Source organism: Heterocephalus glaber, unplaced genomic scaffold, assembly GCF_053883595.1.
Source record: "Heterocephalus glaber isolate CG9 unplaced genomic scaffold, H.glaber_assembly_v1.0 deba00001236, whole genome shotgun sequence".
Taxonomy (NCBI): Eukaryota; Metazoa; Chordata; class Mammalia; order Rodentia; family Bathyergidae; genus Heterocephalus; species Heterocephalus glaber.
This window is the reverse complement of record NW_028258223.1, coordinates 162,751-190,243: the sequence shown is the minus strand read 5'-3', so window position 1 is coordinate 190,243 and position 27,493 is coordinate 162,751. Positions and strand designations below refer to the sequence as shown.

Genomic DNA, 27,493 nt, shown 5'->3' with positions numbered 1-27,493 from the left:
GCCAGAGGCTTAGGGACCGCAGCGAGGCTCCGTGAGGCTCCGTGCGGCCGGGTGTGTCAAAGGCTCTGAGAAGGCTTGTGTTCCCTGCTAGCCGCCTCGCCAGCTTTTGCGAAGGGCCAGCCCGCGCGGTTCATTGCATTCCTAGTCCCAGACCTCCGTGAAAGGCGTTCCGGAGAGAGTTGACTGCCCGGAGCCCAGCAGAGGGTGCTGCGGCCAGGCCATTCGCGCAGGGTGGCCCTGGCCCCAGGAGAGGCGAGCCCCGAGCTTCAGCCTCACCCGTGCTCCCCGTTTTGCTGCTGGGCCCTGCCTGGGGCAGCTCTGGCCGGCTCCTGAGTCTCTGGTGCCTTGTGGGAGAGACAGCTTGCGGGCCATGAATGCGGCTGGTGACGGGGCTTGTGGGGGCGCAGAGCTGCCAGGGTGCCCGGGTCAGCTCCGCTACTGGGCAGAGCGGTGCGAGGGTGGAAGTGGATGGCCTTTGGGAAGAGGTTGGGCCACGGTGGCAGCCAACTGGTCTGAATGAAAACAGCATGCCGCTGTTGGGTTAGACTGTCCATAGTCCCAGCACTCAGGAGGCTGAGGCAGGAGGGTCGCTTAGGGTTGGAGGCCAGCATGGGCTGTGTAGTGAGTTCAAGGCCGGCGTGAACTACACAGTGAGACCCTGTCTCCACAACAACAACAAAATAACCTGTCTGTGCTCTGGGCTTCTTGGAGCTTTGAGAACACCTGGATTGTTTTTCCTCAATCTTTCAAAATCAGGATGGCTTTTATTCAGGTTTTGATTGCTTTTTTTTTTTAAGAATTAAGAGTACCAGCTTTGTATTAGTTGTAGGCTTGGTCCTCACCTAAGTTAGGACCCTGTTTGCATAAGACATAAACGTGATAATAAAAGGGACAGAGAATGGAAAGCTGAAGGGGGCTGGTTGCCCGCAGGGATCTGCTGCTTCAAATATGTATCAAGGGCCAGATGCGGTAGCACGCACCTGTAGTCCCAGCTACGCAGGAGGCTGAGGCAGAATGATCTGCCTGAGCCCGGGGGTTTGGGGTCAGCCTGGGCAACGTAGCAGGAACCACCCCCCAGAAGCGCTCACCTGGCAGTTCCAACGTTTTGCCCTTTTATCAAGGCTCCCACCCAGGCCTTTGAGGCCTGGATTTAGGCAGAGCCACAGGTGTGTGTCTGTATTCCAAATGCTCAGCCTCCCCTGAACCATTCAGCGACCTCTGGAGAATTTGCAGGGACTCCAGAAGCTAACTCTGAGTTTGGGGTGTGAAGGCAAACGCCAGGGGGCAGTGGTATCCATCCTCTGAGGCCCAGGGCTCTGCCCTGAGTTTGAGGGAATTAACTGGTGGTTCCAGGTGCCCGGCCCTAAGCCAAGAGGGACCTTTCAGCAATGTGCAGCTGTGGCCAGGCCTCCTGGTGTCTCCTGCATGCTGCTGCCCACAGGACAGTGGCTGGCATCGGGCCCCAGCTGAATCTTCTGCAGCATACGTGGGGTAGCTGCATAGATGCCTAGACACCTGACCCTGCATCTGCCACACCTGGCTGTTTTTAGAGTTTTTTGAAATGTTTTGATACTTTTTGATACAATTTGCTAATCACCATTTTGTAGTCGCCTGCCAGGGGCCCCACCTCACCCCCTACCTGCCTGCACCCCAGGCTTGTCTGGATGAGCAGTGTCCTGTGGCCTTGGCTTTGGGCATCTCTGTGAGTGGGTCTGTCCTAGGCCTGGTGGCCCAGAGAACGTGGGACCCCCCCTTCTGAGGGCCCACCCATGGGCTGCCCACGTGTCCCTGTCTCTTGTGGGCCATGTCTCCGTGTATGGCCGGGCCTGGTCTGTTCCCGTCTGCCTTTCTTTTAAATAAAAGCAGCGAACCCCCTGGCACTTGAGAGACACACTGTCCTCAGAAGGAGGGGTTGTTCATTTCTTTTTGTTTACATGGATAAAATCAATGGTTTCTGAGGGGGCTGCAGGTGTCAAGAAATTCTCCTTCACTTGCCTTAGTTAAAGAGTTGAATGAGGGGCTGGAGATTCAGCTCAGTGGTTCTGGCATCTGCCTCCCAAGTGCAAGGTTCTGAGTTTGATCCTTGGTATCAAAAAAAAACAAACTTGAATGAATGTACCCATCTCAGTGGTGTAGGGACAGACAGAATGTGCTCTTCTGTCCCGTCCCGTGGGTAAGTCAACGGAGACCCTAGAGGGGGAGTGAGAATGACAAAGGACAGGGGACACTAGAGATGGAGACAAGACAAGTTTCTGATCAAGTCTCGTTTATTGCGGAAGCTGCTACAGCATATATACCGTAGGGCTAGAGGGAGGGAGCAAGGGGAGGGTACTGGGGCTACTTCCTTGTTGCCGGGTAGACTTGCAGCAGGCCCAGACATGCCCGTAAAAGGCACTCAAGAGTTCTAGCGGGGGGGGGGGGGCAAGGCCCCCCCCACTCTTCCCTGTCAGCTCTCTAAGAAGAGCAACGCCAGCTTGTGGAAGTTACTGGAAAGCCGTGGTCCAGGTTTCTTTGTAAGCAAAGGAGAGTTAGATCCTTTGGTTTAATCATCAGCCACCGTCCCTTCCTAAATTAGTTAATTTGATGACTAAGTAACTCATTGTTTATGTTCTGGTTACTAATGTCACTGAAATCTGGAATTTCCATTTAATTTGCTTTGTTGTATTTGTAATTTTATGACATTCAAGAGTTTTTTTGTCTTCCTCTTTTAATTAATTTTCTGCACAATGCTTTTTTTTCTTTGATTTTAATTACATACAGAATATTAAGTTCTTACAAACACATTAAAATAATGTGCCTGCTAGGGTATGGTTTATTTTATAATTACAAAAAAAAAAAAAAGATGGTGTCATCTGGGAAAGGTCCATGATAGGAGCATGTTGCTGCTGAAGCAAATCTCTCCTGGAGCAGTCAAGAGGTGCCTCACTCCACGGCCTCAAATTAAAGAGTTAGTAGTAGCCACAAAATAAAATTACCTTGTAGAGAGCATTTGGCTCCTCTCCCCTGGCTCTCCTTTATTCATTTTTCTTGCCTCATTACTCTTGTTAGTACTTCCAGTATTACAGTGAACAGAAGTGGTGTGAATGGGCATTGTTGCCTTGTATCAGATCTTAGAGGAAAAGCCTTCAGCCTTTTACCATTAATGGCATTGGCTGTAAGATTTTCATAAGTGATATTCACTATGTTCAAGGAATTTTCCTCTATGATTATTTTGTTGAGGCTTTTTTTATGAAATGAAGTTAACTTTGGCAAATGTTTTTCCCGCAACAAGATGTCTGTGTGATTTTTATTTTTTATCCTCTTAATGCATTATGCACAAACCAAACTTGATCCCAAAGATAAATCACACTTGGTCATAATATGCAATCTCTGTCTGATATGTTGTTGAATTTACTTTGAATTGGAAAGTTATGTTCATCAGAGATATTGGACCATAATTATTTTTTCTTGCAGTGCCTGGCTTTGGTATCAGGCTTTCTGATCTCAAGATGAATTAGGAATTACTTCTATTTCCATGCTTTTGGAATAGTTTAGGAAATGGGAAGGGGATCAAGAGACTAATGGAGGGGGAAAGGAGGAAAGGAAAAAGGGATCAGAAAAGAAATTAAGATGTGTTATATACATGTAACAATTCCACACTAGGAATGTAAATATTATGTACTGCAAACATGTCTTAATAAAAAATAAGTAATTTTAAAACAATGTTGTATTAATACTTCTTTGGGTATTTGATAGAATTCAAAAGACTATGAGTCCATCTGATCCTCTTATTTTCTTTCTTGGGAGTTTTAAAAAATATATAAATCTCTATTTGTTATTGATTTGAGTGGTCTTTATAATTCTTTTTTTTTTTTTTTTTTTTTAGTTCCCATGTCTTTGTTTGAGCTGTAAGTCACTTATCATTAAACTCATCCTTTTAGAGTATACAATTCAGTGGTTTTAAATTTACAGAGTTGTACCTTCATTACTACTTTCTCATTTGAGGATACTTTCATCATTCCCCACAGACACCAGATGCATTAACACTGATCTGCCCTGGCAACTTTTCTACTTTGTGCCTCTGTAGATTGCCTGCTCAGATACTCCAGATAAAGAACCACACCACACAGGGCTGTTGGTCTGGCTTCCTTCATTAGCACAGTGTTTTGGGGCCCTTCCTGGGATGCCTGGGCCAGCCCTGCATTCCTTTCACTGCCGTGTTTTATTGTATGGATAGATCATATTTTGTTTATCCATTAGGTGGTAGACATTTGAGTTGTTCTGCCCTGTGGCTATTATGAATAATGCCATAATTCTTGATTCAATCTTGGTAGTTTATATATTTCTAGCAATTCAGTCATTTTATTTAGGTTATCCAATTTTTGGCCTACGATAGTTCATGATAGTCTCTTTGATTCTTTTTATTTCTCATACATCTGTTGTAATCTGCCCTTTTTATTTCTGATTTAATTTATTTGACTTGTATTTGTTAACTGTCTCCCCCCCACCCACCCCGAATACAGGGGATTGAACTCAGGACCTTGTGCTTTTGAGGCAGGCGTGGGGCCACTGAGCTAAATCCCCAGCCCAACTATTTCATTTTTTAAAAAACCTAACTCTTATATAAATTCTTATTCTATAATTTTCTGTTCTTCATTTGATTTATTTCTGCTCTGATTTTTATTACTTTGTTCCTTTTGTTAACTTTGGAGTTCAGTCTGTTCATCTTTTCCTGGTTCCCTAAGATGCAAAGTTAGGTTGTTATTGGTACATTTTAGGAATACATTTACATTTATCACTGAGTACTTGTACCTGTACATGATGTATCTTTGTTCTTATTTTTTCCCCATTCCCTGTCCTCCCTTCCCTATTTACAAAGACTTTGTTTCCAATTTTTCCTTTTCTCATAATTTTCCCTTTCCCTTCTTTCCTTTCCCCTTCTCCTCCCACTTCCCCTACCCCTTTGGACCTTTTCTTCCTGTTTCAAATTACCAATTATTCTTTTTAATCTGAAATTAACACTATATATTACATGTTACTACTATTTTCCTGCATCCAATAAGAACTGATAACTTCCTCTTCTTGTTGTTCTTCTTTCTTCTCCTCCTCCTCTTTCTTTCTTTTGGCTAATCTCAAGATATTTTAAAATTCCTTTTCAAGTTTCTCTTTGTCCCAGTGATTTTGCAGGAATATGCTATTTGGATTCCATGTACTGGTCAATTTCCAAATTAGCTTGCTGTTATTGACAATTTCACTCCATTGTGATGGGAAACTACTCAGTATAATTTCAATCTTCTTAAATTTATTAAGATGTACTTTGTGTTGCCAGGTTAGTGTCCTCTTATTCTTTATTGTGGGGAGAGAAAGGTAAAGAGTGGAACTTGGAGAAGAAATACAACTCCATTCTTGCTTTTAATTATAATAATCTCCCAAACATTCTGAAATTTATTCACCTTCTAAGTATCCACAGGACAGGATGGATTTGGTTTCTCTCTGCAAAGTTCCTGTGAAGAGTTTGCCACCATCCTTCCACATGCTAGCCTTTTGGTATACACACACCTCTTCCTGTCTTTTTCTTTTTTTACATGTTTTCTGGTACTAATCTATTTTGATTCATTTGTTTTTTTCTTCTATAGGTATTTTAATTGTGGTTAACTAGAAAATTACATACAATATCTTATGCATATAACAGTCTATTTTAAGCTGATAACAATTGACTTCCCATGTATGCAAGAATGCTCCATTTTTACCTTTTTCCTGACATTACATGCTATTTATTTCACAATTTACATGGACTTATATTGTATCTATTAACATAATTTAGTTGTTCTTTTTAACAGTTTTTTATTTTTACTTTTTATAGAAGACTTTTTTTACAGTACTGGGGATTAAACCCAAAGACTGTCTACTAGAACACAAAGTTTTTTCAGCAAGGTCTCAAGATCTAGATTCCAAGTCATTTTAAAAATTTTTTATCATGAAACCAGGCCCTGTTAAAGTTACCTAGGCAAACCTTGAACTTGCAATCCTTCCTTAGCCTCCAGAGTAGCTGGATTACAAATATGAAACATCTTGCCCAGGTCCTCTTAGCATTTCTTGTAAGGTATGTTTAGTGATGACAAACTCTTTCAGCTTTGTTTTGAGATGAATGACAGCTTTGTTGGATTGGCAGTTTCTTTCAGGCCTTTGAGTACATCATTCCAGTCTTTTCTGGACTGCACAATTTCTGCTGAAAAATTTACCAATAGTAGTATGAATGTTCCTTTGTATGCACAAGTTCCTTTTATCTAGCTGCTTTCAAAACTATCTTTGTCACAATGAAACCCATTAATTTGTACAATTAATGTGCATTAATAATTATAATAAGAAGCCTGGGGATGTAGCTCAGTGGCATTGCCCCTGCCTGGGCAAGCATAAGGTCCTGAGTTTGATCCTTGGTACCAGAAAAAAAAAGCAAATGAAATAACCAATAAAATAAAAAAAAATTATAATAAAATAGTTGCAATTTTTCTTTGTCTTTAACATTTGATAACTTCATTGTAACACATCTTGCTGTGGGTCCTTTGGGTTCATTCTATTTGCTGTCCTCTAGGCTCCCTGAATCTATTTCTATTTCTTTCCCCATGTTGCAGAAGATTTTCTCCAAAATTCTTTGAATAAGCTTTTTGTCCATAATATCTCTGTGTTAGTAACTTTTCTCTCATTGCTGAGATAAAATATCTAACACCAAAAGTTAAAAGGCAAGGGGTTTATTTGGTTTACAGTTCATAGAGGTTTCAGTCCATAATCAGCCAACACAAAGGCAGAGATGACAAACAGGCATAGCAGAGCAGAAACAACCTGGCACACACAAGGCAGCAAAGGCACAAAGGGGAGTCCAACAGCATCTCTCTGCCCCCTTTATCCCATTCAAACCACCAGCACTAGGGTGGTAGCAAACCAATCACTCACATGTAGTGGTCCAGCAAACACATGCCCCCAATCCCAGCATCACACACTCCAGACTCCACCATCCCTGAAAAATAAAGTCCCATCTCATCTGCATGAGGCCTTGGTGGGACACCCAAACACAAACCACAACAATCTGTAAGATATCTTCCCTTTGATTGTGATGCCAGTAGGTGTGGACCAGAGTGGTGTAGCTGCAAGCAGGTCCAGCCATGGCCCCTCCCTGACCCTGGCCACCTGGAACCACAGGCTCCTCCCAAAGACCAACCTGGAGAAGAGCTGCAGAGGTGCACAAGGAACAGCCAGTGGCCCTCCCCAGTACCATCGGTGAGTCCATATCCCAGTGAGAAACTGGTGTGGACCAGAGCGGCACAGCTATAGGCAGGTCCAGCCAGGGCCTCACCCTGACCCTGGCTGCTTGGGCCCACAGTCCCCAGTCAAAGACCTGCCTGGAAAAGAACTGCACAGGTGTACAAGCAACAGCCAGATGCCCACCCTGACACCATTGGTAAGTGCATACAGACCCTAGCCAGAAGCTCACCTAGACACCAATGACTGGGGTGCACAGTCCCCAGCCAAAGGCCCTCCCAGACAATAGCTACATAGGAAGGCAGGCCCTAGCCAGAGGCATGTCTAGATACAATCCAGAGTGTGCACAAGCATGAGCCAGAAGCCCAAGCAAACAAAAGGACAGAGCAGGGATCCAGAAGGACACCACTCTGAACCCAGGAATTGGTGCAGTGGTGAGCAGCAAAGAAATGACTGCTCAGTGGCTTGCTGAATACTGAAGACCACTGGGTAAGCAAAAGGTTGCCTCAACAAAGACACAGGCTGCATCTGTTCAAATGAGAAGACACATAAATAAGTCTCAAAACCAGACTTCTTGATTACCTAAGTCAACCCCAAAGGTCAAAGAGATGGAACATTGTGATGTTCAACTACCTGGACTCCCTGAACAGGCAACAAAAGAGGATCTAGAAAAAATTAAATCAGAAATAATTTCTCACATAGTAAGAGATAGTGCAAGACATGATTAATAAATCTAGAGCACACACAGATAGAAAAAAATAGAAAAGTTGAAAAGCATGATGGAATCCCAACACAGAAAACAAATGGAATCCATAAAACAGATGCAAACAGATTGCCAGCAGATTAAAAACTCCATTGAAAGTTTATGCAGCAGAATGAGCCAATGTGAGGATAGAATATCAGATATAAAAGACAGGATTGTGATTAATGACCAAGAAAAAAAATTCTTTAAAATAGTAAGGGACCATGAGAAATCAATCCAGCAGTTGCTAGATGATGGAAAAAAGAATAATATAAGACTGATTGGAGTCAATAAAGAACCAGGAATGAGGACAAATGACATAAAAAACTATTAACACAAGTAATAGCAGAAAACTTTCCAAGCAGAGGAAAAGAACTTGACATACAGATTAGTGATGCATATAGGATTCTAACTAGCCATGACAAAAAAAAAATCTACACATAGGCATATAATAGTTAAGATTCAAGAAACTCAACAGAAGAATAAAATTGAGGGCTGGGGACAGAGCTCAGTGGTTGCACCACCAGCAAGCACAAGGTCCCAAACTTGATCCCCAGTACAAAAAAAAAATCTACAAGTACTGAGAGAAAAGTAACAATTCATGTACAAGGGAAGGCCCATAAGAATCACAGCACACTTCTCAACACAAACTCTTAAAGCAAGAAGAGCCTAGAGTAATGTATTTCAAGCCCTAAAACAAAACAACTTCCAACCCACATTGATGTACCCTGCAAAACTATCTTTCAAAATCAATGGATAAGGTACTTTCATGACAAAGAGGACCCGAGGAAGTTCATGAATGCCAAACCAGCACTCCAAAAAATTTTAAACAATATCCTAGAAAAAGACAATGAGGATCACAACTTCAGCAAGCCCGTCAGCATGAATCTATCAGGCAGAACAAGAAATTAAATACAAAGGGGGGAGAATCCAACAAAAAGAAGAAGTCATGACAAGGATAAGTTAATACATATCAGTTATAACCATCAATGTGAATGGTCTCAATTCAGAAATCAAAAGAAATAGACTGGCAGAATGGGTCAAGAAGCAAGATCCAACAACATGCTGCATACAAGTAGCACACTTAATTCAAAAAGAAACTCATGGACTGAAAGTTAAAGGGTAGAAAATAATACTCCATGCAACAGGAACCTAAGAAAAGCAGAAACAGCTACCCTATTTACAGATCAAATGGATTTCAAACCAACACTGATTAAGAGGGAAACAGACAGACACTACATCCTTATAAAAGGGAAAAGTCCAAGAGGAAGAGATGAGAATCATAAATTTATATGCACCAAATACTAGTGCATCCAACTACATAAAACAAATACTAATGGACATGGAAAATCAAATAAGCACTAATATAATCATAGAGGGGAACTGCAATACCCCACTGTCATAAATAGATCAACTAGACAGAAATAAACAACAAAATACTAGAACTCAATCAAACTCTTGAACAAATGAACTTAACAGATGTTTACAGAGCATTTCACCCCACAAAATAAGAATGCACATTTTCTTTGGCTGCACATCAGTCATTCCGCAAATTATTCCACATAATTGCTCACAGAATATGTTTAAGTGAGTACAAAGGAATTGAAGATATCCCCTGTATATTATCAGACCATAGTGTGATGAAATTGGAGATCAATAGCAATAGAAACCTCAACAATTTCAAAAACACATGGAAACTGAACAACACACTTCTGAATAACCAATGGGTCACAGAGGAAATTAAAGAAATAATCAGACAGTTTCTACAATTAAAAAAAATACCAATAAAACATATCGGAATCTATGGGACACAATGAAAGCAGTCCTAAGAGGGAAATTCATAGTGAATACTCATATTAGGAAAACAGAGTTATCTCAAATAAACAATCTTATGTTGAACCTCAAACTTCTAGAAAAAGAAGAGCAGCACAAACCTAAAGCTCATACAAGGGAGGCAATTATAAAGATTGGAGCAGAAATCAATGCAATGGAGACTAAAAGAATGATACAAAAAAATCAATGAAGCAAAGTGGTTTGAAAGAATAAACATAATTGACAAACACTTAGGCAAACTTATCAAAAAGAGGAAAGAAAAAACCCAAACCCATCCAATTATAAATGAAAAAGGTGAAATTACAATGGACCCAGCAGAAATCCAGAGGATCATCAATACCTACTCTGAGAAGCTTTATGCCAATAAGATGGAAAACACAGAAGAAATAGACAGATTTCTAGATATATATGTGTTACCAGAGGTGAACAAAGAAGACCTAAAAATTCTACACAACCCAATATCAATCAATGAAATTGAAAATGTAATTAGAAACTTAGCAATTAAGAAAATCCCAGGCCCTGATGGCTTCACTGCTGAATTGTACAATACATGTAGAGAAAAACTAGTGCCACTACTGTTTAAACTCATCAATGAAAGTGAAAGGGAAGCAATACTCCCAAATTCATTCCTAGATGCAAGCATTACCTTGATCCCCAAAGCAGAGAAAGAGCCAACCAAAAAAGAGAACTATAGGCCAATCTCACTAATGAACATAGATGCAAATATCTTTAATAAGATACTGGCAAATAGAATGCAGAAAATCATCAGGAAGATCATATCCCCTGATCAAGTGGGATTCATCCCAGGGATACAGGGATGTTTCAACATATGCAAATTAATAAATGTAATATCCTATATTAATAGAGCCAAGGACAAATCTGTATGGTCATCTCAACAGATGCAGAAAAAGTGTTTGACAAAATCCAACAAGAATTCATGATAAAACCCCTATAAAAAATTGGAATAGGTGGTCTCTATCTCAATCTGATAAAAGCTAACTATGAAAAACCAACAACCAATATCATACTATATGGTCAAAAACTGAAACCCTTCATGCTAAAATCAGGATCTCCACTATCACTAGTTCTGCTCAATATTGTTTTGGAAACATTAGCCATAGCAATTAGAAAAGAGAAAGAAATGAAAGGAATAAGGAAAGGAAGAATTTAAACTGTCATTATTTGCAGATAATATGATACTTTGTATAGAAGACCCGAAGAACTCCACCAAAAGCCTTCTAGACTTAATAACCAAATTCAGTAGAGTAGCTGAATACAAGATCAACACACAAAAATCAGTAGCTTTCCTGTACACAAATAACAGACTCACCAAGAGAGAAATGGGGCAATCAATTCCTTTCACAGTAGCATCCAAAAAATTGAAATACCTAGGAATCAACCAAATGAAAGTGATCAAAGACCTCTACCCTTGCTCCTGGGTAGGAAGAACCAATATAATAAAAATGGCCAGGGGCCGGGGATTTAGCTCAGTGGTTCCACTGCCTGCCTCACAAGTGCAAGGACCCAAGTTCGATCCCTAGTACCAAAAAAAAAAAATGACTATACTTCCAAAATTGCTATACAGATTCAATTCAATCCCAGTTGAAATTCCAACAGCATGCTTCACAGAACTTCAGAAAACAATCTGAAAATTCATTTGGAACAAGAAGAGGCCTAGAATAGCAAAAGCAATTCTAGGCAACAAAGATAAGGTAGGTGGTATCACAATCCCCAACTTGAAACTATACTACAAAGCTACTGTGATAAAAACAGCATGGTACTGGCAAAGAAACAGACTTGAGGATCAGTGGATCAAATTAGATGATGCAGAAACAACTCCAGATACACTCAGCCAACTCATCATCAACAAAGGAGCCAAACACCCTCACTGGAGCAAAGATAGCCTCTTTAATAAATGATGCTAGAATAAGTGGGTTTCAACTTGTCAAAGATTAAAACTAGACCTATATGTCTCAGCATGTACTAAACTAAAATTGAAATGGATTAAATATCTAAATTTAAAACAGAAATACTAAACTGTCTGTAAGAACTATTAGGTAGAACTCTTAAAGATATGGGTGTAGGACATGATATCATGACCAAAACCTCAGATGCATGTGAACTAGCAAAAAGTATCAACAAGTGGGATCTTTTATTAAAAAGCTTCTGCACAGCAAGAGAAACTAACAACAGTGTGAACAAACAACACATAATGTAGAAAAAAATTTTATCAGCTGTTCCTCAGACAAAGGTCTACTATCTAAAATATATAAAGAACTTTAAAAAAAATCAGACCTCCAAAATTTAAAGACCCAATCCAAAAATAGGCATCTGAAGTCAACAGATATTTCTCAAACAAAGAATTAGAAATGGCAAATAAACATATGAAAAAATGTTCAACATCACTAGTCATTCGAGAGATGCAAACGAAAACAATGCTGAGATTTCACCTCACTCCAGAAAGAATGGCTGCTATCATGAAATTAACCAATAACAAATGCTAGTGGGGCTGTAGGGAAAAAGGAACCCTTTTCCACTGCTGGTGGGAGTTTAGCCTGGTGCATCCACTGTGGTAATCAGTATGGAGATACCTCAAAGAACTATGATTCGAGGTCCCGTTTGACCCAGCTATTCCCCTGGTTGGTGTCTTCCCATAAGTACTAAAAGAATCATACTACAGCAATATATGTGCACCCATGTTTATAGCAGCACAGTTTGTAATAGCTAAAACTTGGAAACAACTCAGTTGCCCATCAGCTGGAGACTGGATAAAGAAAATGTGGCTTTTTAAAACATAAAATGGAGTATTAATCAGCCATAAAGAATGAGAAATTTAAAACATTTTTTGCTAAATGGATGCATATTGAGGTGATACTCTTAAGTGTAATAAGTAGGACACACGTGTAAATACCTAATAGTTTCTCTGGTGTGAGAAACCGAAAGTGTAAATAAGGATCAAAATGTGTAATAGCTAATGTTAAATAGGAAGAAAAGGTGCAAAGGGGAAGAGGAGGGCTAGAGAAAAGGAAAGAAGGGAATGGAAGTAACATGAGATAATGAAAAAATGGAAACAAAGTCTTTGTGAATACAGAGGGGTAGAGGGGCTAATGGGAGGGGAGGTGAATGGGGAAAAATAAGAATCAAGATAAAATATGTACAGGTACAAATCTCTGATGATGAATGTCATTATGTTATGTACCTAAAATGTACTAATAAAATTAAATTTTTAAAAGATATCTTCTCTTTTTCTTCCTTTTTTCTTCCCCTCTTCAGATTTGATGATTTCTCATGACTTGTCTTTGAATTTATTGTTACTTTTTCCCATCAACAGACCTAGACTACACCTGATCTACAAATCTGAACTCTACTGGTTTTGTGTTCAGTTATTGTATTCTTCAGCTCTACAATTTCAGTTTTGTCATTTTTAATATTATCTATTTGTCAAAAGTATAACTTCATTCATTTGTTGCTCTCCAGATCAGAGAGAGAGAGACACTAGGTATCAAGATAGGCTAGTTCTCTACCACATAGCTGTATCTCTAGCCCAAAGTAAGCATCTGTTTATACTTTTACTCTAATTTGTTATGTATAAGTTAGAGATACATTTGAAGGTGCATGTTTATATCTAAAATTTTTATATTTTCTTGATGAATGAACTTTTAATATCTGTGAAGTTAACTCTACCTCTAATCATAGTTTGTAATTTTAAAATCAAGAACCTTCTGTCTTTTGTTATGGTACTGGGAATTGAACCCAGGACCTTTGAACTGAGATATGCACCCTAGTCTTTTTCTCTCTCTTTTTTTAATCAGAGTATCAAGTTGCTAAGTTTCCCAGGCTGGGCTCAAACTTGGCAATTCTCCTGCTGCAGTATTCAGAGTTCTGGGTTTACAGGCTTGTACCACCAGACCCAGCAAAGCCTCTTTTCTTAACACTGATATTGCTACAATTAATTCTGCCTGGTATCTGTTTTCCACTTTTTGATTTTTCAATGAATATTTCATATGCTCTATATTTTCTCTTAGGAAGTGTGACAGTTGGGGTTATAAAATCTAATCTGACATTCTTTGTATTCTAACTGGCAGATTACATCCTTTTGTATTAAATCTCATTCTTGATACTTTTGGGCTATGTAAATCTTCCTGTTATACTTTAAACTCTTTCTGAAATTTTCTATATTTTTATTCTATTCAATTTTATAGAATAATGATGTTTTCTAAAATAATGGGCAGACAAATTTTGTTGCCAGTCCTCCTAGAGTTAGTATTTTTTTTTTTTTTTTTTTTTTTGGTACCAGGGATTGAACTTGGGACCTTGCACTTTTGAGACAGGTGGTGGAACCACTGAGCTAAATCCTTGGCCCTTGTGTTAGTATTTTTAAATTTTGAACATAATGGGTTTGGACAGGTGTACCACAGGGTCAATCCCGTGGTATAAGAAACAATTACATCCTCTGAAAGTTTACACAATTCTATTTCCATGTAATTAAATTCTCATGATTTTTTTATCCTTCACTTACCTATGACTTTCAAAGTTAGTCATTAAACCTGTGTAATACTAAACAACAATACCAAGAAAGAAGCTCTTCTTTCCTCTCTCTATGGCACAAAACACATATCCCCATGCCCTCTCCTCCTCCTGCATCCACTCACCTCCTACCCACACCCTGGATTCCACCACTTGCCTGTGTTCAACAAGCTGGATGGAACATGATAAATTCCCAGTATTTTCTTGGAATGTAAAGGAGGTTTCCACATTAAATAGGTTGTTCCTGTCTGAATTTGCCTTATAGCCCGAAGATAAAACTTGTCCTTTTGGACCTTTTCATTTCACTGTAGGCTGGGGGAACCATCCTGAGGACTGGCAGAGTAGTTGAATGCCTCCATCACCATATCCCATGACAGAAATCACAGGAGTTGAGCCCAGTGCTGGGGAAAACACAGAGAAAGAATAAAAGTAATGTTGCTGTTATTCTGAGTCAGATTCATCAATCATGTAGCCATGATACCACCCACAATCCTTATCTGTTTTACATAGACATACATGTGTACTTATAATACCACTGGAAGTCTTTCCATGGTCTTTGTTCATTCAACATTTATTTAGCAACTACTAAATATGTCTGGCTACTGTTAAGTATGAATAATGATGATATGCATAAGACAGAGTCCCTTCGGTTGAAGAACACACTGATTAAATCAGAAAACAATGGTAAACAAATGAGTTTCATTTGAAAATGCTACTGTGGAAGGGTAGTCATGTTAGCACAGAGGAGGGAGTAGGTAAATGTGGAGTAAATTAAAGCTTTCTGGAAGTGCTTTTTGCACCCTCATGTAGCAGATAAATTGGAAACTTGGAGATGAAAAAGTGGAGATGAGGGAGAAGCATTCCAGAGAGACAGAGAGGTTCAAACTATGATGTGAAAGGTGGACATGTTGTGGTGCATTCAAGGATCTGATAATTTGGTACTTCTGAACTGTGCTATACAAATCACATTTACAATAGCTACAAGAAAAATTAAAATACTTAAAATTAAATTCAACCAAAGATGTGAAAAACATCTACACACTAAAATGTATAAAACATAGAAGACAGAAATTGAAGTCACAAAGAAATGGAAAGATGCCATATTCATGGATTGAAAAAATTAATATTAAAATGTCCATACAACCCAAAGCAGTGTGCAAATTTAATGCAATTCCCATAAAATTGTAATAAAATTTTTCACAGAAATAGAAAAAAATAACAAAACTCATATGGAACCACTAAAGATTCCAAATAACCAAAACAATAATAAGCAAGAAGAAAAATGTTGGAGGAATCACACTGCCTGAATCCCAAAATACAGTACAAAAGTATAGTAATCAAAAGAGTATGGTACCATCATGGAACAGATAGATGCATGGAACACAAAAGAGAGCCTCGAAAGAAATCAACACAATTATGGTCAATTGATTTTGAAAGAGGCAAAGGGTCAAGGGTCTCTTCAATAAGTGGTTTTGGGAAAACTAGATATCCCCTGCAAAAGAAAGATTACAACCTTTATTTCTCACCATATACAAAAATCAATTAAAAGTGGAGAAAAGAAGTAAATATAAGACACAAAACTATTAAATTCCAAAAGGAAATATAGATGAAATGCTTCATGAGATTTTGCTGGACAGGGTTTTTTGTGATAAGACCCCAAAAACCACAGGTGACAAAAGTAAAAGGAAATGGGGTTATATCAAACTTTTTTAAAGACTACAGAGAAAAAAACCTTCAATAGGAGAAAACTCAATAACATGTTTTAAAAATGAGCAAGAGACCTGAAAAAACACTGCTTTAAAGATAGCTTGCACCTGCATGGCAAGCTCAAGTTCCTGAGTTTGATCCCCAGTACTGAGGGGAAAAAATATGGCTTACAAATGACCAAGAATCATATGAAATAACGCTCAAATTATAATTTTCAGAGAAGTGCAAATCAAAATCATAATGAGATATCACCTGACCCTATATGGCTATTATCAAAAATGAAAAAAGAGGGAACTGTGGTGTAGTTTGGCAGTAGAGCACTTGTCTACCATGTGTGAGGCCCCATGTCCAATATCCAGCATTGAAAAAAAAGACAAAAGATAATAAATTTAGGTGAGAGTGTGGAGAAAAAGAAACCCTTTTTCCCCCCTATGAAAGTGTTTATTTGTCATGAGGAACTATTTCCTAGCCCACATATTGATGTTTCACAGTTCAGGAACACCAGTGACAAATGTCTATGGAATTCAATCCAAACAAACCCTTTTATTACTAAATCACTTTGCACTCTGAAAGACACTAGAATTTCCTCGTTTCTTTATAATCTTTGTGGAATCATAATTTCTGTAGAAAGCTGTATACATCTTCTTTCTTGGTTCAGCCACATCAAATGTAGAGAGAGCTGCAACCCCCAGGGAGACAATGAATGTCCCAACAGTATAAAGCTGAAGATATGTGCCCAGAATACCCTGCTTCTGAGGTTTTGTCACAGAACTGGAACTCATGGTAGTTACAGTCCTCAACACCAACATGATTTTCAGCTGAGGGAGAAAAGAACTGAAAAAGGAATTTTTATACACTATAGATAGGAATGTAAAGTAGTTTAATCATTATGGAAAGTGGTACAGTACAGAGGTTCTTCAAAACATTAAAACAAACTACCATATGATCCAGCAATCCCATTATTTGGTTGGATATCTAGAGGAAATGAAATCAGTATGTTTGAGAGACATCTATACTCTGATGTTTATTGCATCATTCTTCACAATAACCAAGATACATAATCATCCTAAGTGTCTATGAATGGATGAGGGATAAATGAGATACATATAACGGAATATTATTTATCCCAAAAAGTAAGGGAATCTTGTCATTTGCAATAACATATATGAATATGGAGTATATTATACTGAATGAAATAAGCCAGATATAGAAAGACAAAAATAAAATACCACAAGATCTCATCTATATGTTGAATCTAAAAAAGTTCATCTTGCAGAAGTTAAGAGTAGAACAGTAGGTAACAGATGCTAGCATTACCTATATAAGGCACTGGGGATATGCTGGTCAAAGGATATGGATAAGTATAGTTGGGCAGGAGGAATAAATTCAATATTTCTATTGTACAGCAGGTGTCTATAGTTGATGATACTCTTGAAAAATGCAAATACAGTGCATGTCAAGTGCTCCTATCTTGGGAATGATAACTATGTTAGATAATACTTTTGTTAATTAGCTAGATTTTATTTTTTTGGTACTGGGCATCGAACTCGGGACCTTGTGCTTGCAAGGCAGGCAGCGGGACCACTGAGCTAAATCCCCAGCCCATTAATTAGCTAAATTTAACTACTGCTACAATAGACATATATTAATATAAAATATATATATACCAAACAATACTAAAGGTTGATAGAGATTTTAAAAACTGGAACACTCATACATTGCTGGTAGGGATGCAAAATAAATGAGACAGTCAGTCACTCAGAGAAAAAGTCCAGCAATTTTTTTTCAGTACTGGTGATTGAATACAGGGCCTTCACACAGAACAACATTGCAGTCCTTTTTAATGTTTTATTATTTCTTTTGGGGACAAAGTTTCACCAAGTTGCTAAATTTCCCAGGCTAGGCTTAAACTCAGGATCCTCCTGCCTCAGCTTCCCAGAGTGTTGGGTGGCAATTTCATTAAAAAATGTACACTTGTTATAAATATAGACTTATTATAAAACCAAGTAGTACACCAGAACATTTATTCCAGACAAATGCAAACTTAAGAACACAAAAAAGCTATAAACAAACATTCATAAAAGTATTATTTGTAATATTTCAAAACTTAAAATAACTCCAATATTTTCAGTGGATAAATGGTTAAATTATAGTATATCTGTACCTTGCAATACTATTCAGCAGGAAGAGAAACAAACAATTCATACAAGTAGCTTGAAAGGAACTCAAGTGAACGATTCTGAGTGAAAGAAATTCAATCCCCAAAGATTACAAATGGGTGGAGGAATACAAGAAGAGAGATTACAAGTGCCTAGCACTTGCCCACTTCTCCATCAGACAGAACTAGAACAACTGGAGAGAAGTTATTAATCGAGGGGAGTAACCGGGAAAATACTGAAGTTCAATAGTGGACAGAGGCATGGAAAACTTAGGCAGAGAGACCAAGTAAGCACAAATGGGAAGGACCTGTCTGAGCTTCCTTCTCTGAAGTCAAAGACCTCTGAATTTCCCTGCCCCAAGGAACCAGCATCAAACATTGCCACAATAACTCAGCAGGTGTCTGCCTTGAGACATACTCTAACCCCAGGGGAGAACCTCTGAAACCAACCTGCAGGAAATTATGCATGGTGGGGAAATTATGTGACACTGAAGAAAAAGGAGGACACTTCACCAGATGCTCAGAGTCATGTATGAGAGTGCAGACTTGTAATTCCAATGTTCTAGGAGTCTGAGGCAGGAGGATTGCAGATTCAAGCCCAGCTTGAGTACCTTTGAGAGACCTTGCCTTCAAAAGAAACAAAAATGTTGGAGATATAGCTCAGTGCAAAAGCCCTTGGTTCAATCTGAAAGAGAAAGGGAGAGAGAGAGGGAGAGGGACAGAGAGGGAGGGAGAAGATCAAAGGAAGAAAGGAAGGAAGGAAGGAAAGAAGGAAGAAAGGAAGGGAAGGGAAGATTGGAAGGTAAGGAGGTAGCTGCAGACCTGCATAATTTCACATGGGAACTGAGTCTTGAACACCAGAGCTGTGAATGGTGGGTTGTGTGGGAATTGTTTCTTTTCTTCCCAGTGTGGATAGCTGTGACCTCATAACTTCACCTCACCCTCCAAATGGGCATCATAAAGAGGTCTGGAGCCAAAGCCATCCTGAGCAAAAAAGAGCAATCCTTGGGGCATCACAATACCTAGTTTCAAAATGTACTATAGTGCCATAGTAAACAAAATGTACTATTGACATAAAACAGAAAAGTAGACCAACAGAGTAGAATAGAGGACCCAGAAATAAACTCATGCAAGTACAGACAACTGATTCTTGATGAAGTTCCCAAAACATACATTAAAAGCAAGCTTTTCAACAAATGGTGTTGGAAAACTAGACCTCTGTCTCATCCTATACAAAAATCAGCTCAAGATGCATCAAAGACATTAATTTAAGACCTAAAGTCTTGAAACTACTAGAAGAAAACATGGGCAAAACACTTGAATATATTGACACACACAACAGTTTCCTGATAGGACTCTAATAGCTCAGGAAGCAGAAGTAAGATTTGACAAATAGGATTACACCAAATTAAAAAGCTTCTGCATACCAAAGGTGTCAATCAATGGAATGAAGAGTCAGCCTACAAAAAGGGAAAATCTTTGCAAGCTATTTGTCTGACAGAGGATTGATAACAAAAATATACAAAAACCTCAAAAAACAACACCAAAAGAACAAGTAATTCATTCAAAAATGGGCAAATAAGCAGAACAGATACTACTCAAAAGCAGAAGTACAGTCAATAAATATATTTTTAAATGCTTTATGTCTTTAATCATCAGGGAAATAAAAATCAAAGCTACATTGAGATTCAATCTCACCTCAATCAGCAAAACAAAACAAAAAAAACCTAGTAACTACTGTTAAGGATATGGGGGGAAAAGAGCATTTTTATAGCCACTATGGGAATCAGTATGGAGGTTCCTCGAGATAATAAAAATACACTTGTTCTTAGCCAAAAGGCTGAGAAGTGATGAGATAATAAAAATAGAACTACCATATGATCCAGTTATACCACTCCTGGGTATTTACACAAGGAAACAAATTCAGCACACAAAAAAGATAACTGCTTTGGAATCAGTCTAGGTGCCTGTCAAAAGATGAATGCATAGGCCGGGGATTTGGCTCAGTGGTTTCACCACCTGCTGCGCAAGTGCAAGGACCCAAGTTCAATCCCTGGTACCAAAAAAAAAAAAAAAAAAAAAGATGAATGCATAAAGAAAATATGCTATATATCCACTAGAGTATTATTCAGCCATAAAAGAATAAAGTTATGTCCTTTGCAGCAAAATGGATGAAACCAAAGTCATCATGTTAAGCAAGATAACTTAGACTCAAAAACACAAGTACTACGTGCTTTTATTTTTGATATGTGGAAACCTAAAAACAGAAAACAAACTAAAAAAGAAAACAGAGAGAGAAGATAACCTCAAGATAGAAGAGGAAGTGTTGGAAAGGGGAAGGAAAGCAGGCAAAGGGATGAGAAAAAGGGGATGAGAGGGTAAAAGGGAGGGTGGGTATGACGGAAGTAGGTTATATGCATGTATAGAACTATCACAGTGAAACCCATTCATAGGTTCAATTTTTATGCATTACTACGGAGGGGGCAGGGGAAAGTAAAGAAGGGAAAGGAAAAATTGAAAGTAAGAAGGCAAAAATCGAAACTAAGCTTATGAATATAGGGAGTTAAGGGGTTGAAGGTAGGGCAGGGGAATGGGAAAAAATAAGAATCAAGATATACCATGTACAGGTACAAATTCTCAATGATGAATGTGATCATAAGGCATACTTAAATGTATCCATAAACTCAATAAAGAATATTATGCATAAATAATTATAATGAAAAGTTTGCATACATATGTTTCCATTTATATAAAATTCCTGAAGTGACAAAATTATGAAGATAGAGAACAGATTTAGTCACTGCTATAGTTTGGAATGGTTACACAAGAGAAAGTGTGAGTGTAACTATAAAATGATAGCAGAGGAAGGCTTTGGTGGTGCAACTGTTGTACACCTTGATGTGGAGTTGGTTATATGAATCTACACATGAAATAAAATAACATATAACACACACACCAACAGAACAGAGAGGTCATGCTGTCTTCTAACTGCATGACGTAAGATTTAAAATATCCAAATTTAACAACTGTCAAAATATCCAAGATGATGCAATTAAATTATAATTTCTCTGAAATAAACTGACCTGACACTTTCAGCTCCAAGATAGCCTCTCTGTTATAGGTCTGGGAGTTAAACCAGCACCCATATAGGCTAGCATCTGAAAGGGTGATGTTCTTCAATGCCACAGATACATGCCCATCTGCCATGAAGTCCTTCACCAGCACAGTTCTCCCTTGATAGCCTGGCACTTGCATGTATTTCTGGTCTTCTCCATCCTTATACAGATGGACCACAGTAGAGAATCGATCCTTGAAGAACATCACTTCCATGGCCTCTGCATTTGGCTCAGGAGAGAGGAAGCAGGAGAATACTATGTCCTCCCCCACCAAGGCCTCTACAGGCTTGTATGGCCCAAGCACCTGCCATTGGCCTGTGGGAGGAAACGCAAGAGATACCTGAGCAAAACCCATGTCAGTGTGTCTTTCTCAGGGAAAGTGAACTTATGATGTACATGAATAATATATTCATCATGATATCCTTTCTGAACCACAGACTTGTATCTACATAGCCTCTTACATTTTAAAGAATAACTCCATATCAGTTATTTCACTCAGTCTCCAAACATCCTGAGAGCTGAGCACTATTTCAAAGTTACCTTTTTTTTTTACAAAGTTGAATATCGAACCCAGAAGCTCATGTATGCTAAACAAATACTATACATTGTGCTATATCAGCCCAATGGAGAATATTAAGATTCTCACTGTGAAGATGTGAAAAACTACATCTTTTTTCCCCCCATTAAGTTTATTGGTACATTTTAGGTATACAATACAGTTACATTCATCACTGGGATCTTGTACCATTACATGAGTCTCTTGGATCTTATTTTTTTCCCCCTTCCCTTGCCCTCCCTTCACCCCCTCCACCCTTCCCTATTTGCAAAGACCTTGCTTCCATTTTTCCTCTTCTTATAATATTCCTTTCCCTTTTTTCTCTTCCCCTACCCCTCCCAATTCACCTGCTCTTTTAGACCTTTACTTCCTGTTACACAATATCAGTTATACATTTTTAAAATTACAATATTAAGATCTAGGAGACATTACCACAGATTTTACAGAATTTAAAAGGATATAGAAAGCATATTACACAAATCTTTTTTGAAATAAATTTCACAACTTCTAAGAAATAACTTAGAAGACAAATTCATGAAACTAAATCTGGAGGAAATATAAAATTTGAATAGTACCTATTAAAGAAAGTATATTCCTAGCTTGAAAACTTACCTATATGAAAACAGGAGGCTCATAAATATTTTAACTGATAAATTATATCAAACAAGGCAGAAAAAAGAAGGAACACTTCTCCCCTCATTTTAGGAACTCAACATTGTGCTAATTCTAAAATAGGATAAAGATAGCAGAAGAAAAAACTATGAACATAGATAGAAATTTGTTTAATAAAACAAACTATTAGAAGTCAGATCTGGCAGGATGTAGAAAGTGGTTTTGTTATAGGGATGGCAGTGTTGGTTTAGCATTGGAAGATCCACCCCCAAAAGTCATCATTTTAACAGAGGAAAGGAGAAAGCCATATGATCCTGTCACTAGTTGGAGAAAGAGTATTGGACTAAATTCCACAGCTGTTCATGGTAAAAGCTATTAGGAGACTAGATATAGAACAGAAAATTCTCAACAGATTAAAAACATGTACTCCATACTTCCAGTGAGAACACCTTGTATGAATGAAGAAGATACAATGCTTTCTCCTTAAAGTGGGGAACAAGGCCAGATATGTTTACTCTTTATCTGTCCATTAAACTTTGAAACCTAGGCCCCACCAAAATAGTCTGGCCATAAAATGACACAACTAGGATAGGATTGGCATGGCAGAAGCAAAATCTTTATATGTAGATGAAATGATCATCTACAGAGAAAATACTAAGAAATCTCTAGGAGCCCCTAGAACTTGTACTAGAATTTAGCAGGATTAGAAAACACAAGATATATATAAAAATTCAGGTCTGTGTGTACTTGCTATAAATGAAGAACTGGATATTGAAATTTAAAAGTTACATAGGACTACAAAGGACGCAGAAAAGCCAAATACAAAAACAAAAACAAAAACAGTGTTGGAAGACATTTAGCACCCAATTTAAAGACTTCTTCTAAAGCTACAGTAATCAAGGTAGTGTTGGTGTAAGGAAAGACATATAGATCATTTGAATAAAACAGAGAATCTAGAAATAGAACCACACATATATGGTCCACTGAGTTTTGAAAGATTATTTAACATTAGCATTTTATAGAATATAAACTCAATTCAAGAGCCGAGGAAGAGATAGTGTTTTCAGCAAATCATAGAACACCTGGTATCTGCATATAAAAACTTAACCTCAACCCTTTTTTTCCATACATGAAAATAACTTGAAGGGATCTATGAACCTAAATAAGAAAGTCTAAAAGTATAAAACTTTAAGAAGAAATTATAAAGGAAAATATTTATGAATTCAGGGTAGGCAAGAACTACCTAGGATACAAAAAACATTATGTATAAAAGAAAACATTGATAAATGAGATTCCATCAAAATTTAGAACTTTAAATGACATCATTACAATGAAAAGTAGTCCTTAAACAGACCATATTTACAATGCATATAACCTATGACCAGAATATATAAAGAATTCTTAGAGCTCGTTAATAGACAACCCAATTAAAATGTAGACATAAGAAGATGATAAATAGCCAGTATAGCACAAGGAATGGTGTGCAACTCTAGAATCAGAAAAATACTAATGAGTACAATAATAAGATTGAATTATACACTCATTAGGGAGATGAAGTCAAAAGTTTTAAAAGCCTTGACATGACTTTTTGTTTTTGTTGGATTCTCCCCCTTTGCATTTAATTTGTCATGCCCAGTGGATTCATTCTGCTGGGTTTCCTGGGGTTGTGATCCTCATTGTCTTTTCCTAGGATATGGTCTAAAATTTTTTGAAGTGCCAGTTTGGTATTCATGAAGTTCCTGAGGTGCTCTTTATCATCAAAGTATCTTATTTCTCCATCAACTTTGAAAGATAGTTTTGCAGGATACATCAATCTGAGTTGGAGGCTGTTTTCCTTTAGGGCTTGAAATACATCACTCCAAGCTCTTCTTGCCTTGAGGGTTGGCATTGAGAAGTCTGCTGTGATTCTGATGGGCTTTCCTTTGTATGTGATTTGTTTCTTTTCTTTCACTGCTTGTAGAATTTTATTCTTCTGTTGGATTTCTGGAATCCTAACTATTATATGCCTATGCATAGAATTTTTTTGATTAAGGCTAGCTGGAGTCCTATATGCCTCATTTATCTGTATGTCAAGTTCTTTTCCCCTGCTTGGGAAGTTTTCTGCCATCTTTTCTGTGAACAGTTTTTTATGTCATCTCCACTCTCTCCTGTTTCTTCTTTGACTCCAATCAGTCTTATGTTATTCTTCTTTGCATAGTCTAGCAGCTGCTGAATTGATTTCTCATGTTCCCTTACAATTTTAAAGCAATTTTTTCTTTTCCTGGTCACTAATTGCAATCTTATCTTCTATATGTGAAATTCTATCCTCACATTGGTCCATTCTGCTGTGCAGACTTTTGATGGAGTTTTTAATCTCTTGGAAATCTGTTTGTATCTGTTTTATGGATTCCATTTGTTTCCTATGTTGGGATTCCATCATGTTCCTCAGATCCTCTATTTTTTTATCTGTTTTCTCTCTAGATTTATTAATCATGTCTTGCACAATGAGCAAAATCTTTGCTGTTATCTGAGTAATTATTTCTGATTTCATTTTTCCCAGATCCTATTTTGTTGCCAGTTCAGAGAGTCCAGGTGGTTGAGTATCAGAGTGTTCCATCTTGTTTCCCTTTGGGGTAGCTGTAGGTAACCCAGAAGTCTGTTTTTGAGGCTTGTTTATGTGTCTTCTCATTTCCACGGCGGGGGGGGGCTTCTGGCACCCACACAGCGCATCTTCTCTGCCCTAGGAGCTTGGGATGGCAGTGTGGGAGCTTCCTTCCAGGTGCTGGGACTGGCTGAGCTTCAGTGCCCCAGGAGCCTGGGATGGAGGTGGGGAGCTTCCTTCTGGGTGCTGCGATTCGCTGAGTTTCAGTGCCCTAGGAGCCTGGGATGGAGGCGGGGAGATTCCTTCCAGGTGCTCGAAAAACCACATCTTTTCAAACTAATGTAAATTATCAAGAAGCATGGGTCCATCCTGCTGCTCTAGGAGCAGAGGAAGGGGCATCTGGGGCACCGTCCATCCCACCACTCACTGTCCAGAGGAAGGGGCTTCTGGGCCACTGTCCCAGTGCTCCCAGCTCACAGGACATGACCTTGCGGATGCCAACAGCACCCCCGACCCAATCAAAATGAGAAGACACATAAACAAGTCTCAAAACCAGACTTTCAGATCACCTACAGCAACCTCAAAGGGCGATAAGATGGAACATTCTGATACTCAATCACCTGGACTCCCTGAACTGGCAACAAAAGAGGACCTGGAAAAACTGAAATCAGAAATAATTTCTCAGATAACAGCAGAGATTGTCCTTTTAATGCAAGACATGATTAATAAATCTAGACAGGAGCTGATGAACATGATGGAATCCCAACATAGGAAACAAATGGAATCCATAAAACAGATGCAAATAGATTTCCAGGAGATCAAAAACTCCACTGAAAGTCGACACAGCAGAATGAGCCAAAGTGAGGACACAATTTCAGATATAGAAGAAAAGATTGCAATTAGTGGACAGGAAAAGAAAAATTGTTTCAAAATTATAAGGGACCATGAGAAATCAATCCAGAAGCTGTTAGATGATGCAAAGAATAATAACATAAGACTGATTGGAGACAAAGAAGAAACAGGAGAGAGTGCAGATGAAATTTACAAAAAACTGTTTACAGAAGTGATGGCAGAAAACTTTCACAGCAGGGGAAAAGAACTTGACAATACAGATAAGTGTGGATTATAGAACTCCAACAAGTTTTTTTTTTTATTAAATTCTTTTATTGGTACATTGTAGGTATACAACACAATTACATTTCTCATTGGGAATTGCACCTTTACATAAAACATCTTGGTTCTTATTTTTTCCCCATTCCTAGCCCTCCCTTTACACCCTCCACCCTTCCCTATTTACAAAGACTTTATTTCCATTTTTTCCATTTCTTATGATTTTTCCTTTCCCTTCTTTCCTTTCCCCTGCCCCTCCCACTACCCCTACCCCTTTGGACCTTTTCTTCCTATTTTGCAATATCGATTATTCATTCTAATCATTGGTACATTTTAGGTATACAATATAATGACATTCATCTTTGGAAATTTGCACTTTTACATAGTCTCTCTTGGTTCTTATTTTTCACCCTTGCCCAGCCTTCCCTTCAACCCCTCCATTCCTCCCTATTTACAAAGATTTTGTACACATTTTTCCATTTTCTCATATTAATCCCATTTCCCTTCTATCCTTTCCCCTAGCCCTCCCACTGCCTTCCCTTTGCCCCTTTTCTTCCTAATTCACAGTACCTATTATACATTTAGTCTTTATTTACACTTTCAGTTTCTCACACCAGAGAAACTATTCGGTATTTATTCATGTGTGTCCTATTTATTTCACTTAAGAATATCGCCTCAATGTGCATCCACTTAGCTATAAATACCTTTAATTTCTCATTTTTTATGGCTGAGTAGTACTCCATTTTATAAAAAAACCCCACGTTTTCTTTATCCAGTCTCCAGTTGATGGGCATTTGGGCTGTTTCCAAGGTTTAGCTATTACAAACTGTGCTGCTATGAACATGGACACACATATATCACCATGGTATGATTCTTTCAATTCTTTGGGGAAGATCCCCAGCAGTGGAATAGTGGCGTCAAATGGGACTTCCAGTCCTAGTTCTTTGAGGTATCTCCATACTGATTTCCACAGTGCTTGCACCAGTCTACACTCCCACCAGCAGTGGAGCAGGGTTCCTCTTTCCCCACAGCCCTGCCAGGGTTATTGGTTGATTTCATGACAGCAGCCATTTTTTCTGGAGTGAAGTGGAATCTCAGTGTTGTTTTCATTTGCATCTCTCGAATGACCAGTGATGTTGAACATTTTTTCTTATATTTATTTGCTATTTCTCCTTCTTTGTCTGAGAAATGTCTGTTCATTTCAGATGCCCATTTTGGATTGGGTCTTTAAATTTGGGAGGTCTAATCTCTTTAAGTTCTTTATAGATTCGAGATAGCAGACCTTTGTCTGAGGAAGAGCAGATGAAGATTATTT

The 27,493-nt window shown here is 38.4% G+C and overlaps 2 protein-coding genes and 1 pseudogene across 7 annotated transcripts in view; all 3 read right to left on the bottom strand.

Annotated features, from left to right (window-relative positions):
* Positions 1-130: 130 nt before the first annotated feature.
* On the bottom strand, positions 131-21,626 carry LOC106008672 (butyrophilin-like protein 3). Its single transcript, XM_087210973.1, is given in 3 exon segments — positions 131-512; positions 14,496-14,739; positions 21,287-21,626. Coding segments are annotated over 3 exon segments (873 nt in total). The 5' UTR covers positions 21,534-21,626.
* Positions 16,600-17,255, bottom strand: LOC147828183 (cytochrome c oxidase subunit 6C pseudogene; annotated as a pseudogene).
* Positions 21,454-27,493, bottom strand: part of LOC147828182 (speedy protein E4-like) — a 38,230-nt gene continuing 32,190 nt past the window's right edge. For 5 of the 6 annotated variants that reach the window (XM_087210958.1, XM_087210954.1, XM_087210955.1 and 2 more), the window contains one exon: positions 21,454-21,634. Coding sequence is in view for 4 of the 6 variants with exons in the window: in XM_087210954.1 (XP_087067080.1) it covers positions 21,599-21,634 (36 nt within the window). In the remaining 2 variants the exon portion in view is untranslated. The remainder of the gene's footprint in view (positions 21,635-27,493) is intronic. The other variant, XR_015451198.1, reaches the window with a different exon arrangement.